General features: G+C 40.4%; 1 protein-coding gene and 1 long non-coding RNA gene across 2 annotated transcripts in view; one reads left to right on the top strand and one right to left on the bottom strand.

The window, feature by feature from the left end:
- Positions 1-20,796, top strand: part of LOC128777324 (uncharacterized) — a 29,889-nt gene that overhangs the window by 5,706 nt on the left and 3,387 nt on the right. Inside the window, exons 4-6 of the long non-coding RNA XR_008422591.1 lie at positions 8,631-8,714; positions 10,339-10,969; positions 12,338-12,597. This is a non-coding gene — a long non-coding RNA (uncharacterized LOC128777324). The remainder of the gene's footprint in view (positions 1-8,630; positions 8,715-10,338; positions 10,970-12,337; positions 12,598-20,796) is intronic.
- Positions 13,546-20,796, bottom strand: part of ACAD11 (acyl-CoA dehydrogenase family member 11) — a 94,787-nt gene continuing 87,536 nt past the window's right edge. The window contains exons 18-20 of the mRNA XM_019436507.2: positions 15,717-15,833; positions 14,637-14,746; positions 13,546-13,789 (exon numbers count right to left, since the gene is read on the bottom strand). Of these exons, the coding sequence (XP_019292052.2) occupies positions 13,675-13,789; positions 14,637-14,746; positions 15,717-15,833 (342 nt within the window). The 3' untranslated portion in view covers positions 13,546-13,674. The remainder of the gene's footprint in view (positions 13,790-14,636; positions 14,747-15,716; positions 15,834-20,796) is intronic.

The following is a 20,796-nucleotide window of genomic DNA, read 5'->3' as shown; positions in this document are numbered from 1 at the left end:
AGTCTTCAGTCGGTAAGATCATCGGTTTCCCACAGTAAAAATACATTTGTCCCTGAGCCGTGGCTCGTTTGCCAGCAGATGAGGTCCAAGAGGCCAGACCTAGAGAATGACTTAAAAATTTGCTTCCAAGCTGAGAAGAATGCCGGACAACAGAGTGGAATGAAGAGTTGTTTGTGAACTGAAATACTGACCATTTACACAGTCAAGCCAATCTCATTGTCATATCGATGAGAGAGCATAAGGCAAGCTGAGGGCAAACTACAGGCTAGCACACCCCCGTCCCCCCAAAAGGGGGGAATATGTGTGACATTCCTCAGGTACTCTTGGCTGCCCAAGAACAAAGGAAAGGGAAAAACAGATGGTTAGCTGATAGAGATCAGAGTCCTGCAGGACAGGAGTCTCCATCAGTTCACAAATATCTTAGTAAATTACAAGAAAAAGGCAATCTTATCAACAGCCTAATCTCCAGAAACTTACAGACTCAGCTTCCTGGAGCCCTAATATCACCCTCTCCTCCACAATGATGTAGGGAACAAAGGCAAGAAGGAAATGGCAGATAAAATTAAATTTCCTTATAACCTGCAGCCCATTGACAAATACTTGAGTCAAATACAGAGTCTGACATTTCTCCAGGAACTCCCTACTGGTCCTAATGTTAATGCCACACTAGAGGAAAAACAACCTTAGCTTGACAATAGCAAGGCCTCAGGTATCTTAAGAGTCCTCTTTAGCCTATCAAAGTCCTTCTAGAAGCCTGCCTTTTGTCTTTTACCCGCCCTCCTTCCCCCCACCCCCTCCAACTCCATTGGATATAACCAGGTACTCTTTACTACCCCGGTGCAGCTCTTTCTGCCCACGGGTCCTATCCCCGTGCTTTAATAAAATCACCATTTTGCACCAAAGACACCTCAAGAATTCTTTCTTGGCCATCAGCTCTAAACCTCCCTATCCCCCCTCACCAATCCAGAACCACATCAGGGCCATCTAGGCTGCAGTCCTGGCCCTCACTGTGTGATCTCTCATCCTTAACACTTCCCTTACAGTGCTGTTCTGTAGCTAAGAGATAATGGATGTAAACACCTGATATAGTGCCAGCCTCTTAGATGGGGTGGTGGTGTTGAGAGAAAACACCAGCTTGGCAGACCCAATCTGCCCTAGTTAGATTTCTGACCTTGGGCATCAGTTTCCTCTCTAAATTGCCTGGGTTGGTCCGTCAGGAGATATTTCACTCTTAGGAATCTAATGAAAGGTAATATAAGCCCTCTTTACAAAAATGTACAAAAGGACATATTTTTTAAATATTAGAGAACTCAGTCCCACTCTAACCCCGGATAAAAAGCCCAGAGCTGGATAGCTTCTAAGAATTATGTATGATATTGTTTCTTACAAGTAACTGGGCTTATCATGACACAGACTGTCTTTGTCCTCTACTATGGAATCTATCCTAGTCCTCAGCGCTTTCCTATTACTAGTTTTTTACTACTTGTGTTTAATATGTTACTCAGCATTTAAAGCAAAAAACTTCACATCTGAAGTTGACCATCCACTAACGTCCAGATTGAAGGAATAAAAGGCGAGGCCAGTTTACTGTGGGATCCAGGGCCCCATAAATACAGTAAGTAGGGGTGGCCAGTTTAAAAAGTTTGTTTCTCGGGGCGCCTGGGTGGCTCAGTTAGTTAAGGGTCCAACTTCAGGTCATGATCTCACGGTTCGTGTGTTTGAACCCCAAGTCGGGCTCCGTACTGACAGCTCACAGCCCAGAGCTTGCTTCTGATTCTGTGTCTCCCTCTCTTTCTGCCCCTCCCCAACTCACACTCTGTCTCTCTCTCAAAAATAAATGAACACTAAAAATTTTTTTTAAAAAACACTGTATTTTAAAAAATAAAAAGTTTGTTTTTCCACCAAGCTTACCAAAGATGTGTACATTTTCATCATTTTTACAAAGCCCCAATTTAGGGAAATAATTTAGTAAGAGAAGAGAAAGTACCAGAATTGTTAATGGAAGTCTCAGTTCCTTATACAAATAAGAATCAATGTTTAAGCTTACATTTTTTTTTAACATTGAAAAGGTGTATGGTTTGTCTAACAAGATTATGTGGTTACTGTGTGTGAAGAGTTTTCAGTTATTCTCCAGTCTGCGAGGAACGTTCACCTCACTCCCTGGCCCTTGCCAAGTGGTGATGTCTGTGAGCAGGAAAAGAAGAACCCCATGCCCTCACTTTCTTTATTTCAGGGAAAATTTTATGAAAATGGTACTTGAGTCAGTGAAGGAATGAGTCATTTGTCTTTAAAAAGAAAAGTCATAAGCAAGTAATTCTGCAAATACTTAGTTATGCATAAATTTGGTGAATTAGAGCTTAAGCTCAAACCCCACTCTCACCCTTAAATATTTTGCAGGACTGAGAACAGCCCTCCATGTACATTTATCCATTTTCCAAGACAGGAAATGGGAGCGTCTTTCCTGGCTTTAAATGTGGGAGTTGTCCAGACAGACATCGTTGTCAACCCTGAAATGATCAAGATGAGTTCAGAATATTTATGTACCTCCTGTGTTTAGAGCAGGAAACGTTATCAGGTACTACAGAGCTGTAGACACCACACCCTTCACTCTTAAGGGGCTCAGCTTGGTCAGACCTTAAAGTGCCAATAAGTACATCCCCCGAGGCAGGATTTTAAGCAGGAGTGAGGCCAAAACAGAAAAGAAAAAGGTAATTTGGAGAAAACAGTGGAGAAAGAAGAGAACATTGGAAAAGAAAGCTATCATATTTAATACCCTTAGAGATAAACATTACATGCACAAAAGGAAGCCACTGTAAAAAACATTTTTTTCCTAGAGAAAATCCTGTGTTACAAAAAAAAAAAACAAAAAAAAACCCAAAAACCCAAACAGCAGAAATGAGAAACAATGGAAGCCGCTGAGAGATAATGTTGCAGAAATTTCCTTAAGAAGCAGAATAAGCAGAAACAGATGGAAATAAAGGACACAAAGTTAAAGTAGGGGATGGCCAGTCCAGGAGGCCCATTATAAAAAAAAAAAAAAAAAAAAAAAAAAAAGGTTCCAGAAAGCAGTAGTAGTTTTGAAAAGGAGATTTGTGTCCCACCAAAATTCCTATGGTGAAATCCTAACCCCCAAAGTAATGGTATGAGAAGGTGGTGCCTTTGGAGAGGACAAGGTCTTGAAGGTGGTGACCTTATAAAGGGACCCCAGAGAACTCCCTGGAGCTCTTTCTGCCACGTGAGAACACAGCGAGAAAGCAGCATCTGGAAACCAGAAGCAGGGTCCTCCCTCACTGCTGAATCTGCTGGTCCCTTGATCTTAGACTTCCAGCTTCCAAAACTCAAAATTAAGCCACCCAGTTTATGGTATTTCGTTATAGCAGCTTGAGCTGAGTAAGGTGGGTGGAGGACAAAATAAAAAACTCAAAAGTGTCCCCATAAAGGAAGAGTGTGCCACTGAGTATCCAGTCTAACAGATGAAAATAAACCCTTACAAATGCACATCATTGTGAAATTTTACGATAGGAAACAAGAAGTTCTTATAAACATCCAGGGTATTGCAGGAGAAGGAAAGAACATTTCTTAGAAAGGAGCAAGAATCAGAATAGCACTGGATTTCTCAATAACACTAAAAAAAGACAAAGGGGTGATGCCTTCAAAAATCTAAGGGAAAAGTGATTTCCTAGCCTAGGATTCTAAAGCCAGCCAAACTGCCAGTTAAGTGAGGAGACATCATTTAGACATTATCAAACACACCAGCTCTCAGATTTACTTCCCAGGAAAGTTTTGTAAGAAGGTCCTAAAAGATGTTCTCCCCCAGAGTGGGATAACCAAGAAAGGAAAGGAGGGATTCTCTGAAAGGTCGTGAAAAGAGATGCTGAATCAAGACAAGAGCTGGCAGCTGACTTAGAGTACAACCAGCTGAGCCCAACCCAGCCCTGAGCAGGTCAGAGACTCTGGGAACAAATTCTTCAAGAAGATGAAGTCTCTGTGCTTGAACATACTGAGAGGAAGGAGATTGGAGGAGGTGAACAGAAAAATCTCTGTGGTGCGACATGGTGAGGTAAGGTTCTGACTGGTACTTCCATAATGATGATACCAATATGAGTGTATTAGAGAATGAGAGAACGGATGTGTGTGAGAGTGTATGTATGTTTGGTGGGAAGAGAAGATGAAAGACAATTGAATCTTCTAAATTCAGAAGTCAATAGATGATGGCTAAAGCAAAAAAACAAGAAAATGAAGGAGTAGCAATATAACAGACTATATACGAATAGTAGTGTTTTATCAAGGTCATGTTTCCCGAGTGTAATCATTATATGGATAAGTGCCATGATGTCTGCAACTAACTCAAACAGCGGAGAGAGAAGAAAGCAGGCGTGAATCTAGGTGCGGTATATGGATGTGCACCATGCTCCATAAATTTTCTCAAGATGTGAGATGTTTTCAAAAAACCTGGGACATCAGTACTAGTACAATTGCATTACTTAGAAGAAGATAGCTATGCTTATCAATTAAAAGTTTTTAAGGGGCGCCTGGGTGGCTCAGTCGGTTGAGTGTCTGACTGCGGCTCAGATCATGATCTTGTGGTTGACGAGTTGGAGCCCCGCATTGGGCTCTGTGCTGATGGCTCGGAGGCTGGAGCCTGCCTCAGGTTCTGTGTCTCCCTCTCTCTCTCTCTGCCCCCCTCCTACTCATGCTCTGTCTCTCTCTGTCTCAAAAATAAATAAACATCAAAAAAATTTAAAAAAAAGTTTTTAAGTGGTTGTGGATGGGATTAGGAGATGAGCGTATTGAAGCATGGGGAGGAGAGAGCGCTGTGCTTCATGACTAGATTTGAATGGGGATTTGATTTTTTTTTTTTTTTAACGTTTGTTTATTTTTCAGAGAGAGAGCACAAACGGGAGAGGCAGATAGAATCCGAAGCAGGCTCCTCACTGTCGGCACAGAGCCCGATGCAGGGCTCGAACTCACAAACTTCGAGATCATGACCTGAGCTGAAGTTGGGCGCCTAAACAGATGAGCCACCCAGGTGCCCCTGATTTGACTCTTTAACTCTGATATACACACCTTTTATTAAAACCTGAATTTTAGGGGCGCCTGGGTGGCTCAATTGGTTGAATGTCTGATTCATGATTTCGGCTTAGGTCATGATCCTAGGGTCATGGGATCAAGGCCTACGTCAGGTTCTGCACTGAGTGTGAAGCCTGCTTAAGATTCTCTCCCTCTCTCCCCTTCCTCGGCTCATGTGCTCAAACTCTCTCTCCCAAATCAAAACAACAACAACAACAAAAAAAGGCCGAATTAAAAAATATCAATGCATATTAAGGGAAATTTTAAAATCAGCAAAACCAAAACTTTATAAAAGCAGCTTTTGTACATACAAACAATGGTAGAAAAAATACTGTCTGCCACAACAAAAAGAAACACTATTTAGGCACAGCCTTAACAGGAGATGTGCTAGATTTACCTGATGTCTGTCTGACCCTCTACTGAAGCGCATAAAGGAATTCTTGAACAGAAAGACACATCTTCTTCCTAGTAGGATGATTGATTAGAAGTGTCACTTGTCCCTAAAGTAAACTTAATGCAATCTCCAAGTCCCAACAAAATGATTTGATGGCCTATTTGTAAGAAAACTATAGAAATATGTGAAAGAAATGGCTAAGGACTTCCTCAACCAGATTTGAAAGCTACAGAAAATTAAAACTGAACAAAAGGCCAACTGAAACAGTCCTAGGAGGAAACCCCGTATCTGCCGCACGGCTATAGCCTGTGGACAGCGAGATCCAGGGACAGAGTCTCAGCCTGGCCACTGCTGCCCAGAGACTGCTGAGTCTGAGCCCCTGTCCATCTGTCACACCCACTCTGGACACGGCACATCCGGTCATGGATACAAATGACCTGCTGCAGAAGGCCATTCTGGCCGAGCAGGCCGAGCGATATGATGACCTGACAGCCGGCATGAAGTCTGTAGCCAAGGAGGAGAGGAATCTTCTCTCAGTTGAGAGAGGGCAGAGGGGGCTCGATCTCACAACCACGGGATCATGACCTGAGCCAAAACCAAGAGTTGGATACTCAACCGACTGGGGCACCCAGGTGCCCCAACTTTTTACTTTATTTAATGTGGCCCTAGAAAATTTTTAATCATGTGGCTTGAATTCTGTTTCTCTTCCCTCTTCCTTTTTGAGGATAGGCTGCGGGTGGAAGTGTAACCTGAGTTTGGCCAACCAGAGTCTCCCCTGTGCCCAAGCAAGCACAGCCAGGACAGAGGAAGGTCAGAGGAAGGGAAGCCACAGCTGGGGTGCTCCTCCAGATGTCTCAGTCTCCCAGGTCCACACCCACCGAACAGGTTCCCTTTTTGCTCACATTAGCCAGTCTCTTCCTGGTGTTTACAGTCAAACACCCTAACGGATTTGATCAGGAAGCAGTCCCTGGTGTATCTTGTTACCACCGAAGTCACACAATTGCTGGGGCAGTTGAGTCTTTATCAAGCTCTGCAGGGGATTCTGATGCTTAGCTAGAGTTGGGAAGCTTAGCTTTAGGTCTTTTAAAAAGCATCTGTATGGCCAGGGAGCAACCATGAGCCTGTGTTATCACAGTTCTGATTTAGAGGTTAAAGGAACTGCCTGGGATCCCTGCCCTCCTGCAGCTGGAAGAATTCCATGCATTTAACAAGTATTCATTGAGGACCTGCTATGCATGCTCCAAGCATTGTCCTACACAATAAGGATAGAGCAGTGAGCAAAACAGACAAAAACCTCTCTCTGCTAAAGCATACTATTTAGTGGGGGAAGCAGGGACAATAAGCCAAATTAAAAAAAAAAAAAAAAAGAAAGAAACATTATGTGGTGAAAGTTCTAAGAAGAAAACCCAACCAACCAGGGAAGGGGATAAGGAGTGTGTGTGTGTGTGTGTGTGTGTGTGTGTGTGTGTGTGTGTGTTGGAAGGGCTTAGAAATTTAGATGGGATGGGGTGCCAAGGTGGCTCAGTCCATTGCATCCGACTCTTGACTTCAGCTCAGGTCATGATCTCACAGTTCTTGAGTTTGAGCCCTGTATCAGGCTCTGTGCTGGCAGCATGGAGCCTGCTTGGGATTCTGTCTCCCTCTCTCTCTCTCTCTGCCCCTCCCCTGCTTGCTCTCTCCCTCTGTCAAAATAAATAAAAATAAACTTAAAAAAAAAAAAGAAATTTAGATGGGATGATCACAGAAGGAAAACAAAGAAAGTCATGTTTTCAGGAAAAGAGCAAGCCTTGACAATGTGGGCTGGGGAAGCGCTTTCTAGGTAAATAGAGAAGCAAGTGCAAAGACCTTGAGGTAGAACCTTGGGCTTGAAGATGACCTCAAGTTCCTGAATTGGGCTACTCCCAGCTTGTGAGGCTGAGGCTGCTCAAGATTTCTGGGTGCTGGAAGCTGCCACTGAGGAGAAAGGGTGGGCAGGACTAGGTGGTCCCAAAGGATGAAAGGAGGGGAATGGTGGGGTCAGAGTTCTGTGCATGGAGTTGGAGAGACTGTGGCCTTAATGACTTTTTCTACCTTGTGTAACTTGGTGTTTCATTTCAGAATTTGCATTCACTCTTGTCAAGGAATCTAGAGAGAATTTGGAGAAGTAAGCAAGCTTCTATAGCAGATACCGCCTGTGGCCAGAGGGCTGCCCTACTACATATACCCAGAGTCCTCCTTGCTGAAGAGGGAATCTCAGAGTCTCACTGGAGGCACTATGCAGGAGCTAGGGTGGCTTTGATCCCTAACCAGGAGCACCTTATTTCCAATGTACCATCTAACTCTGGGCAGCACATGGAGATGGGCAGTTGAGGTCCACACCTGTCTGTCTGTCCAAGTGGACTGGGCATATGTACCAAGGGACAGATAGCCTGCTAATAGTTGGGTTTTGATGTTTTTCTTAATGCATGCAAACAATCAAAAATAAAACTAGAGTAGCCTAATTTCCCAGGAGTAGATGGAGAACTTTCCCTTCTACACCAGGAGGAAAGTTTTGAATGGGAGAAAACCCAGGAAGCCTCTTTTTGCACACTCTTTTCTCATGAGAGGACCCTATAATAAGAAACAAATATCTCTAACTTAAAAAAATCCAGGATACTGGAGAAACAGCAGAAGGCCAATGAGGCTGGTGTGGGGTAAGGGAAAAAATGGTAGCAACTGAAGTCAGAGGTAAGGACGTGGGGGGAAGAGGCATCTGCAGTCTCCATCTTTTCCCATTTAAAAAGTGAAATATGACTTTTCACCCAGGTGGTATCAGCCATCAGCCCAGTGGGTGAAAGGGTGCTTGCTGCTAAGGTACTGTCCTGAGAGAGAGGCAGAACTCTGGGATAATCACCCTTTATTTGGATAATCACCCTTTGTTTATTCAGGTAGTTTTGGTGAAGATAAGGTAGAGAAAAGTCCTTATTTCGTGGAGCTTATCACAACCAGACACTTAGATTAGAATGTTTGTGGATTTTCTTCATGACAATGAGAAATACTGAAAAAAAGAGAAATAAAAATATTGTGGCAGGATCACAGACCCTAAATGCTCTTTGCCCTGAATTAAGTGAGGATACTTCCCAGAATCCTGTTTATCTGGAAACTTGGAAATTCTAGTGATCACCAACAGTGGTTTTATTTTTCTTAGGACTCCTGACTTCCCTTTGAACTGAGAGTTGGTCACAGCACTCTGGCTGATTAGATTGGATTAGAAAGCAGGAAAACTTAAAAAGTAAGTGTGTGCATTCCTTTGGATTGTCAAATACTCATCAAACATTATTTCATCGCCTGATTTGCCCAAACTGCTGTGCACCGCCCACTGCTGGGGCACCGATGTCCTCTCCAGCTACCCATAACCCATTCTGGGGCTGTGTTCGTGGGCCGGACGTTAAATTTCTGCTCTGATCTGTTTGCAGATCTATAAATAAATGTTTTGCCCTCTCATCAGTTGCAAATCAGGGATCATCCATGCTCATTCATTCATTCATACTTTGGAGTACTTAATGGAGGCCAGGCATGGTTCTAGGGACTGAGGGGAACCCCAGTGTATAAAATAGGTGAAATAAGTGACTATAGGAGGGGAAAACTGGGGTTACATGTGTGCGAGCATGTCATAAATAAGTAGACACGAAATATGTTAGGTGTTAGGTCCTGTGAGAAGAGAACGGCAGAGAGGTGGAGAATGACAAAGCAGGTGCTGCTAACTTGTTTGCTAGGGTGACTTTTGAATAGGCATCTGGAAATCTCAGGGTAGAACTTTTCAGGCAGAGAAAACAGTAAGAACCAAGCGTCAGAGGTCTGGCTGGGGTTGCATGTTGGAATAGCAGATAGGAGGCCATGATGGAGGGAGGGAGCCTAGGGGATGAGTTCAAATGGTGTCAGGGGATGAGCTCAGATGAGACCTTGTAGGTCATGGCAAGGACTCTAGATTTTATTCTAAGTGAGATGCAAAACCACTGAAAAATTTTGAGAGGGTCATGCTGGCTGCTGTGACAACAAACTAGAAGCCCAATCAGGAGGCTACCACAGTAATTCAGGCAAAAGAAATGGTGGAAAAAGACATGCAACAAACACTGGCCCAGAGCGCTAATAGGAGCCTGCTGATTGGTCTGCACCCCCTGTATTCTGCTCCTTGCGGAGGGATCAAATGTCTGAGGAGAAGCCTGGTCAAGGATACCTGGCTTGATTGAAACAGGACATTTGTTCATAGCAGACATTTTCTTTAAATTTTTTTTTTAATATTTATTTTTGAGGAAGAGAGAGAGAGAGAGAGAGAGAGAGAGAGAGATAGTATGAGTGGGGGAGGGGCAGAGAGAGAGGGAGGCACAGAATCCAAAGCAGGATCCAGGCTCTGAGCTGTCAGCACAGAGCCAGATGTGGGGCTTGAACTCAAAAACTGTGAGATCATGATCTGAACCTAAGTTGGACGTTTAACTGACTGAGCCACCCAGGTGCCCCATAGCAGACATTTTTTCTTTTTTTTTTTTTGTTTTCCAGACATTTTCTTAAATACATTTCACTTTATAATATCCTTTAAGACCTTTACTAATTTGAATACCTTCAGAAGCCTGGGTAAAAAATGCCTGCCTTCTGAACTTCTCAGAAACTGTTGTAGCTTAATTCACGAAAGGACGAAAAACGTGGTTGTTTTGGCTTTTTTGCAAGCCCTATCAACCTTTTAAAATACCTAGATGCCGCTGTGGACTTTGCTGTTTTCACCCACTTTAGTTCTCTTGGACAGAAAGTGAGTATGGAAAGAGCTGGGGTGATGCAGACTTCGGGGAAGCCTCCGTAAGTAATCGCAGTTTGATGAGTAAATCTACTTGTCCACAAACTTTCTGCTGTATGTTTTGAAGGTAAAATATCAACCACCAAAGAGATCCTTAACTGGCCACTCCCCTGGACAAGCACTGCTACACCTTCCGTGACCACTTTTGTATGGAGACTCCTGGAAACTTCCCTGGCAGGCTGTCCCCGAGGTCCCTCCTCCCCGCGGCTGACCACATGCAGATCTTGGAGAGGTCATGACATCCGGCACTGCCTGGTGAGCGCTCCTCCTTCTCTGCCATGTGGTTATTATGGAAGGCAACTTCTCATTTTGAACACCGAAAACCGTGGCATGGCAAAGCTGGCTGACTGCCCCTGGGCATACGGCCACAAGGCAACTCCCAGGGACAGCCTGAGGACGTCCTAGAAATGGCTCTGAGTTTCCATGCTGAGTCACCATGGCTGAGGCAAAGTATCCCTCGATCTTTTCATTCTTTGGAGACTGTAATTTTCCTTTTCAAAACAACCCTTACCATTCTTTATAATATTTTATCTAAATAAATGAATGGTAGGGGAGAGAAATGAATATGGATCACATGGAGTGACTTGGCTTAGGGATGGTTGTGTTCATGACACACATAAGTAAAAATAGATGAGCTAAGTCAACCACCAATTGAGGCCATTTTCTTCAAAGGCATAGGAAAAAATTATCACAAAATTGTAAGTACCAAACATAAACCTTTTTCTTTTAAGTGTATTTATTTTGAGAGAGTGAGAGCGCACGTGTGCACATGGGGCAGACAGAGAATCCCAAGCAGGCTCTGTCCGCACTGTCAGCACAGAGCCCACCACAGGGCTCGATCTCACAAACCCTGAGATCATGACCTGAGCCAAAATCAAAAGTCAGATGCTTAACTGACCGAGCCACCCAGGCACCCCAATCCTGATTTCTTCTAAGTGACAACATTTAAAACTAGAAATAAGATTCAATAGCTTGGGTTATAAGATTTTATCTCCTTCATATGAGGATATCTTATAAAATATTGTGGTTCAGAATATCCAAGTGCTTCTACATGGCTTTAGTGATGGTCACAATGAATGCTCAGAAGGCAAGGATTGAGGTTAATCCCCTGCACAGAAAGAAAAGCTGAGGTGTAGAGAGGTTAAGGCTCAAAGGCAAATGTTTAGGAGGCCCATGTGACACACAAGAATCAGAGCCAGGTCTTTGTTAAATGCCTGCTCCCCACTCCAAGAAGGCATTTAAATAATCTCTGGACATCAATAAATGTTTGTGATGTGTATGCTCATATAACAGAGTTTTAAAGTTTTTAGAAATAAAAATACTTTCATTTGAAAATTTAAAATTTTACCAATATTCCAGTGGCATCAAAAGGTAACAAGAAACAGGTGAAATTGATTTTAATAACATTTTACTTCAATCACAGGCATACCTTAGAGATGCGGTGGGACTGGTTGCAGACCACAATAAAGTGAATGTGACAATAAAGCAAGTCAAAGGAATTTTCTGGTTTCCCAGGGCATGTACACTATACTGTACTCCATTAAGTATGCAATGGCATTGTCTAAAAATCAGTGGACACACCTTTATTAAAAATATTTTAGGGGGGCACCTGAGTGGCTCAGTCGGTGGAGCACATGACTCGATCTCAGGGATGTAAATTCGAGCCTGACAATGGATGTAGGGATTACTGAAAAGCAAAATCTTTAAAAAAAAATAATTGCTAAAAAATGCTAACCATCATCTGAGCTTTCACCGAGTCACAATATTTTTGCTGGAGGAGATTCTTGCCTCTATGTTGGTGGCTGTTAACTGCTTGGGATGGGGATTGCTGAAGGTTGGGGTGGCTGGGAAATTCCTTAAAGTAAGACAACACAGTGAAATTTGCTGCATTTTTTTCATGAACTATTTCTCTGTAGTCTGTGATGCTATTTGGTAGCATTTTACCTGCGGAACTTCCTTCAGAATTGGAGTCAAATCTTTGAAATCCTGCTGCTGCTTTATCAACTAAGTTTATGTGATATTTTAAGTCTTTTTTTTTTTTTTACCATTTCAAAAATCTTCCCCAGGAGTAGATTCCATCTCGAGAAACCACTTTCTTTGCTCATCCATAAGAAGTGAGTCCTCATCCAAATTTTATCATGAGATTGCGGTAGTTCAATATAATAATGAAAACATTTATAATATTGTGAGAATTACCAAAATGTGGCAGAGACACAAAGTGAGCAAATGCTGTTGGAAAAATGGTGCCGACTGACTTGCTCGACCACAGGGCTGCCAAAAACCCGCAATTTTAAGAAGTGTAAAAAGTGAAGCACGATAAAACAAGGTATGCCTTATATCTACATTTTATCATTTCAATATGTAATCACAACTTAAAAAGTATTAATGAGGGATTTTACCTTTTTTTTTTTTTTCATAGTAAGTCTTCAAAATTTGGTATTTTACAGTGACTCTGTTTCCTACTTTGGATTCTAAATTTTCAACTAAAATACTTCCTCCATGTTTAGATTTCATAAAATTTACATTTGAAAAAGTAAATTCACATACCCAAGTTATTATAGGCATACTTAAAAGTTTTCCAGTAACTAAGAATAGTTAATTAAACTTCAAAAAACCTAAAGTTCCTCAGTGGCACTCGGCATAATTCAAGTGCTCAAGAGTTCCATGTGGCCAGTGGCCACTATACTGGGCAACACTGATTTAAAGAGCTGCAAGAATGTTTGCTTAGGATTTGATATTAACAGAATGGCATTCAGAGCAGATGGTTTTTAATCTCTTCTCAAAACTAAGCAACATTCTTGTAGCTTCACCTATCCACTGTTCTCATCAACAGAATTAAAAATTTTCTTAATTACATTTTCTCATAATATGCCATGTTTTCTAGTAAGGTTTAAACTGCATTCAGATTTTATGTATGTTTTCTGTTGAATTATGAAGAGGCTTATCTGCATTAAATGACTCCTGCAGCTCTCTCCAGTGCAAACACTGTAATACTAAAAGTGTTAACCCAATCCCTAAACCCAGTGTTAAAAAGGACACCAATATGTTTTTTACACAACAGTGACTCCTTGGATATTTATCTAAATGGAACAATTTCTGAGAATCCAAAGGTGAAAATATTTTTATGCCTATGCAGTTTACTTCATTATCTCTACAAGCTGAATGTTTTAAAAATAAATGCTGAATGCTTAGGTGATAGACTGAATGATGGCAGCTATACAATTTATTATTTAACTTAAACCTGTGTGACCCTTAAAATGATAAGACCCACTGATCAAAACAGATGCTCAAATCTTTACTGAAAACGAGCAATTAATCCTGTGCTCAAACTGGTGCAAAAACAGAATGAGGTGCAAATGCTGGAGCTCGAGAAGTCTGTCTGGAGGTGAGATGCCGCTGCCTCCTACACCTTGGACCTCATGTCTCTGGCCTGGTCCCGCAGCTCCAGTGCCGCGATCGCGGAGAGGTGGACTTCATCGGGCCCATCTGCTATGCGCAGAGCTCGTGTTAGGGCATACCTGGAAAAACAAAAAGCGCAGGGATGGCAGGAGTTGTCAAAGAGAAACCTGCTACTTTAATGTCAGTCACTCTGATTCTAAGCCAGGACAATTCATTTTTGAAATCTTGCCAAGACGGTGATGAGAAAAAGCACAAAGAAAATCAAGGAAAGTAAGCTCAAGGGCTTGGAAATGCCATTTAAAGTTCTCGCCCTGGGAAGAGGAATCTTAAATGGCCCAGTGCAATGGGCTTAATCTCAGTCTTGGTTTGCTTTAGGGTTCTAGAAGTTGCTAGACCTAAGAGATACCTCAGGTAAGCCACAGGCAGTGAAGTTAAATATGTACCACTTATATATGTAGTACTATATATTTAGTTCTTTCTTATGGTTAAAGATTTCTGGGAAAAACTGGTGGGGCACCAGATTCTCCAGTGTGCGAGAGAAGGTGGCAGGGGGCTGCGAGGTGACAGGCAATGGAGAGTGTTCCTCAGCTCCCAGCCACCAGAATCTGGACCTGAGATGGTCGCTGGCCTGAGGCATCCCTGCGGACGTGGCAAACAGACCTAAGGACATACTCACGCCCAGCTCTGGGCTCCCTTTGCCATCTGTGATCCTGTGTGATCCTACTGGTTTCAGGGTGAACCCCTATGCCATTTCCTCGCTAGTCCACGAGCCCCAATGTGCCCAGTGAAATAATTGTGATCCTAAGAGCAACCATTTATTGCACCTATATTACCTCATTTAGCTTTGAACTATACTTTTAGTGTCTGTATTTTCTTCTTAAACAGTTAGTGTCGAGGCAGCTATAGATTTCTAGTCCCATTCCAAGCCTGTCAGATGAAGACGATTACTAAGTGACATCTACTCACATGGTAGCCAGAGGGTAGTCCTGGGAAACACCCGCGCCTCCACACACTTGGATCGCCCGGTCAATAATTTTGCAGACGGCCCGAGGGGCAGCCACTTTAATCATTGCAATCTGCATAAGCAAGATATAAGAAGGTTTCTCTCTTCGACAATATACAATGTGGCAGAATTTTATATAATCTGTATTTTCTTTGTGAAATGAGACAAGGGAACTTTCCCACATTAATTCATCACTGAAACAGGATCTTTGTTGGCATCCATCAAAGAGATCCGTTGTAATGCCACTAATGGCCATATTGCAATCAATACATTCTGGAATGAGAGATCTTTTCCAAATCATATTTTATTATTTGTAAGTTGATTGTTTCCAAAAGGATTTAAGGCAGCTGATAAATCACATTCATCACCTTAGGGATCATAAAAAAGAATTCAAGGGGCACCTGTTTGGCTCAGAGCATGCAACTCTTAATCTCAGGGTTGTGAGTTCAAGCCCCATGTTGGGTGTGGAGCCTACTTAAAAAAAAAAAAAAAAAGTTAAAAAAAAAAAAAAAGAATTCAAGAGTCTTCACTAATGAGTTCTCTTTTACCAATTTTATTGGCTTTTAGAATTAAACGATCACGTTCTTACTCCATGTAAGCCAGAAACATAAAGCAGGGAATGAAAGGAGTCTCTTATGAAACATTCACTATGTGGTAGCAAAGTGCTACACATTCTGTGTCATCTTTGCCACTCTTCGCTAAACCCTAGGCCACAGGCAGAAAGATCAGATACTTTGCCCAAGGCCACATGGCTAGCAGAAAGTGACATACTGCGTACAATTCCAAGTCTGTGTAGTCTAGCATTTCCCTCTTCCCGTTGCATCTCAAGAATACTGAAGATATTCTGCACCCTGAAAATCATTCCCTAAAACAGGCAAGTGAAAGGAAAACTAGCAAGTGACCTGTATCTATAATCTTGAAACCAAAATCACATGGAAACTTCCAATATTCTGAGTGCCATCAGGGTACCATAAAACCTGAAATGCCCAGTGGGTGAAAGAAACTGAAGAAGCCTTGGCAGATGGTGGTCCAAGGGGCCTCACCTCCTTCTTAGCACCAGTGCTGCCTAGAGTGTCAATGCTGTGGGCAGCTTTCAGGGTCAACAAACGTATCTTCTCAATGGCAATGCGGCTTTTAGCAATCCAGTGAGCCACAACCTCCTGCAGGGGGGAGCAAAGGGCAACAAAAAAGGAGGAGTGGATAAGTTGTGAGTCCACATCCAATAGAACTTTGTAGTTTGGTAAAATACTCCAGGCCATTGACTGTTCCCAAGCCTTACTCTATTTTTATTTTACTTTATTTTTAATTTTTTTTTAAATTTACATCCAAATTAGCATATAGTACAACGATTTCAGGAGTAGATTCCTTAATGCCCTTTACCCACTTAGCCCACCCCCTCCCACAACCTGTTTGTTCTTCATATTTAAGAGTCTCTTAGGTTTTGTCCCCTTCCCTGTTTTTATATTTTTGTTTCCCTTCTATTATTTTTTAATGGAAGACTTGACTTATCTGATATATACCAGGCAACCACATACTTGTGGAATGCTACAATTAACATTGTTAGATTTTAGAAAGAAATTTTATTTGCTCAGAAAAATAATTTATTTTGGATATCTTAATGTCTAAAGTCAAGATGGCTGAATTGAGCAACCGTCTTATTGCTAAAACACTCCTCACTGGCCCTCCTGAATGCTAATCTCATAATCTCATTGAAACTTGGATAATGTCTGATGGTGGACCAGATTATAATCGAGATAATTCCCAGGACAATTTCAGTGTGGGGAAGGTGCAATAATAGTCCTTGGTTGTGTTGTTATTTAGTAACAATGACCTTTACCTTTGGTGAACAGTTCTATCAGTTGTACCCCACCTATAGACTGGTGTAGCCACAATCAAGATCTAGAACAATTCCATCTCCCCTTAAAGCTGATGCCCTTCTTTAGTCACACCCTCCCCAACCCCTAAACTCTCACAACCACTGATCAATTCTCAGTTATTATAGTTTTGGCTTTTTCAGAATGTCATACAAATGGAATCATGTAGCATGTATTCTTTAGAGACTGGCTACTTTCATTCCGCATAATGCTTTTGAGTGTCATTGACCAAGTTCTGTGTACCAACTGTCCATTCCTTTTTATGAATGAGTAGTATTCCATTGCAGGGATGTACCAGTTTGTTTATCCATTCACCTGCTGACGGATATTTGGGTGGTTTCTAGTTTTTGGTGATTATTAGCAGAGCTTCTATAACCATGTGCATACAGGTTTTTGTAAGACTATACTTTGCATTTTTTAAAGCAGATGTAGAGAATGGAATTATTAGATCATCTGGTAAATGCTTATAGGAAGCTGTCAGTTTTCCAGACTGGCTGTACCATTTTGCATTCCCACCAGCAGTTAATAATAGTTCCAACTGCTCTCAAAACCATCAGCACTTGTTGTTGTTGTTGTTGTTTTTAACATTAGTCATTTTAACAGTGAGCAGAGCTCTTACATGGTAGTTTAAGTTTGCATTTCTCTATGACTAATAATGTGGATCACCTCTTGATGTGCTTATTTGCCATCTATATATCTGCTTTGATGGCATGTCTGTTCATGTCATTTGCCCACGTCTAAAATTGGATTGTTTTCTTACTGCTGTTTATTCTTTATTAAGTTCTTTATTAAGGATACAAGTCAGTTGTCAGATGGGCAGTTTGCAAATATCTTCTCCCAGTCTGTAGCATTTTCATTTTCTTAATAGTAACTTTTCAAAGGACAAATGTGATTAATTTAAATGATGTCCAATTTGTCAATTTTTTTCTTATGGTTGCTCTTTTGGTGCATGTCTAAAAACATTTTGCCTAATCCCAGGACACAAAGGTTTTTTTGTTTTTGTTTTTTTTTTAAATAGAAGTGTTCTAGTTTTACCTTTTACATTTAGATCGATAATACATTTAGAGTTAAATTTTACGTGAGGTATAAGCTTTAGGACAAGGTTCATTTTTTTTTTTTTTTTTTTTTTTTTGCCTATAAATGTTCAACCTTTCCAATACCATTTACTATAAAGATTAACCTTTCCCCATGAACTACCTTTGCACCTATATAAAAAATCATTTGACCCATATTTTTATGAGATTATTTCTGAACTCAGTTCTGTTCCAAAGATCTATGTGTCTTTCCCCCTGCTAATACCACAGAGTCATGGTTGTTGTAGTTTACAGTAAGTTTTTAGATCAGGTAGTGACCGTATTCCTCCAACTTTCTTCTTTTTCAAATTGTTTTGGTTAGTTTAGTTTCTTTGCATTTTGTATAATTTTTAGGACCAGGTGCTGATATCTACAAAAAAAGTCCTGCTGGGATTCAGATTAGGATTACATTAAATCTATAAATCAATTTGAAGACAGCTGATGTCTTTACTATTAGTTTAACAGTGCATGGACACAGTATTTCTCCATATTTAGGTTTCCTTTGATTTCTTTTATCAATTTTATAATTTTTAGCATTTGGATACTATATATGTTTTGTTTGATCTGTGTTTTAAAAGTCTATTGTAAATAGTATTTTTTGAATTTCAGTTTCTAGTTCATTCCAGTTGTTCAAAAAATGGATTTTATGTGTTGATCTTATATCTCATGACTTTGCTCAACACAGTTCTAGGAAGGTTGTTTTGTTTGGTAGATCCCTCGGGATTTTCTAATAATCATGTTGTTTGTGAATATGGGCAGTTTTACCTCTTTGTTTCCCTTAACTATATGCTTTTTTTTTTTTTTTTTTTTGACTCACTGCATTGGCTAGGACTTCCTCTATGATGATAAATATGAGTAGTGAGAGTAAACATCCTTGCTTTGTTCCCAATCTTGGGGGAAAAGCATTTAGTCTTCCATCATTAATTTTTCAGATGCTCTGCACTGGGCTGAATAAATTCCTTTCTATTCCTAGTTTGCTGAGAGTTTACATCATGAATACATGCTGAATTTTGTCAAGTGCTTTTCTGGATCAGTTGACATGATTACGTGCTTTTTATTTTTCAGGCTAACATGGCAGATTACAATAATTATTTTCTTAGTAATTGAGTATGAATCAGCCTTGCATTCCTGGGATAAACCTTACTTGGTTGTGGTATACTATTCTTTTTATATATTGCTGGACTTTATTTCCTAATAGGTTTTTGCATCTATATTAGTCTAGTTTGTTCTTATCTGGTTTTGGATTAGGGCAATTCTGGCCTCAAAATGAGTTGGCGAGTGTCCTCTACTTCTTTCTGGAAAAGACTGCAGAGAATTGGTGTTATTTCTTCTTTACCTGTTTAGTAGCATTTACCAGTGATACCATCTGGGCCTGATGATTTCTTATTTCAGCAGAGTTTAAACTATGAATTCAACTGCTTTACTAGTTGCAGAATACTATGGTTATCTATCTCACCTTCAGTGAGTTTCAGTAGTTTATGGCTTTTAAGAACTCAGTCAAGTTGTTTATGTGCTCTGCACACATGCCTCAGTGTGTGGGTACACTCAGAAACACTACAGATAAATCAAAATGGAATTCTAAAAATGGTAACTTAATCTAAAGGAATCAGGAAAAAGAAAACAGAAATGAAAAACAGAACAAAAAAATTAAATGGCAGACTTAAGACAAAGACTGATAGAGTGGACTGAAAAACATGACCCACCTAAATGCCATCTAGAAGAAATTCACTTCATATATAATGATATAAGTAAGATGAAAGCAAAAATAATAAAAAATATATAGTATAGAAACAATCAAATGAAAGTAGAAACAGCTATATTAGTATCATATAAAGCAGACTCTGAACAAAGAAAATCACCAAAGACGTAGAGGGTTATTATACAATGATAAAAGGGCAAATTCTAAATGTATATGCATCAAACAGTGGAGCTGCTGAATATGTATATATAAAACAAAAACCTGATAGAAACCAAAGGAGCAGTAAACCAATCCACAATCCTTGTTGGAGACTTTAACACCCCTCTCTCAACTACTGAGAACAACTGGACAGAAAATCCGCAAGAATATACAGCAATTTAACAACACTACCAAGCAATGTGAATATGGGCAGTTTTACCTCTTTGTTTCCCTTAACTATATGCTTTTTTTTTTTTGTTCCACCCAACAACAGAGCACACATTCTTTTCAAGTGTCCTCAAACATATAATAAGATAAATCATATCCTGAGCCATAAAACAAATCTCAACAAATCTGAAAGAAATGGAATAATACAGACTTTGTTTATAACCGCAATGGGATCAAACTAGAAATTAAGAACAGAGGAACCGGAAAATCTCCAAACGCTGGAAACTAAGTAACATACCTTTAAATAATTCATGTGTTAAAGAAGAATCTCAAAGGAAATTGAAAAAGACACTGAGCTGAATTTGACATGAAAACACAATATATCACAATCTGTGGGACACAGGTAAAGCAGCACTGAGGGAAATTTATAGCACTAAAAACATACATTAGAAAAGAGGAAAAGTCTCAAATTAATAATCCATGCTATGGCCTCAAGAACCAAAATAAAAGAGCAAAATGAATCCAAAGAAAGCAAAAGAAAGTATATAATAAAGAGCAGAAATCAGTAAAATTAAAAAAAAGAGAGAAAATCAATAAAACAAAGATCCTGTTAATGTTAAACCCTAATATAACAATTATATTGGATAGTTTTATGTATTAATAATATATTTTATATTCTTTGAAAAGATCATTAAGAGCAACAGGCCTCTAACAAGACTGACAAAGGAAAAAGTAGGCACAAATTGCCAATGTCAGGAATGAAACGGGGGATATGTCACTAAAGACCCTGCAGACATCAATAGGGTAACAGGAGAATATTATGAACATCTCTAAACAACAAACTTGACAGCTTAGATAAAATGGACCGCTTCTTCAAAAAACACAACCACCCACAATTCATTCAATATAAAACAGATAAGTTGAATAGCCCTATAACTATTAAGGAAATCAATCTTCAAAAAAGCTACCTCCCGGACCCAAATCTCCAGGCCCAATGGGTTCATTAGAGAACTCTTACCAAATGTTTAAAGATGAATTAACACCAATCGAGACAATCTCTTCCAGAAAGTAAAAGAGATGGGAAAACTTCCCACATCACTTTGTAAACACA

Source organism: Panthera pardus, unplaced genomic scaffold (genome assembly GCF_024362965.1).
Source record: "Panthera pardus isolate Hobbes unplaced genomic scaffold, ASM2436296v1 HiC_scaffold_16, whole genome shotgun sequence".
Classification (NCBI taxonomy): Eukaryota; Metazoa; Chordata; class Mammalia; order Carnivora; family Felidae; genus Panthera; species Panthera pardus.
This window is presented reverse-complemented; position numbering and strand designations above follow the sequence as displayed.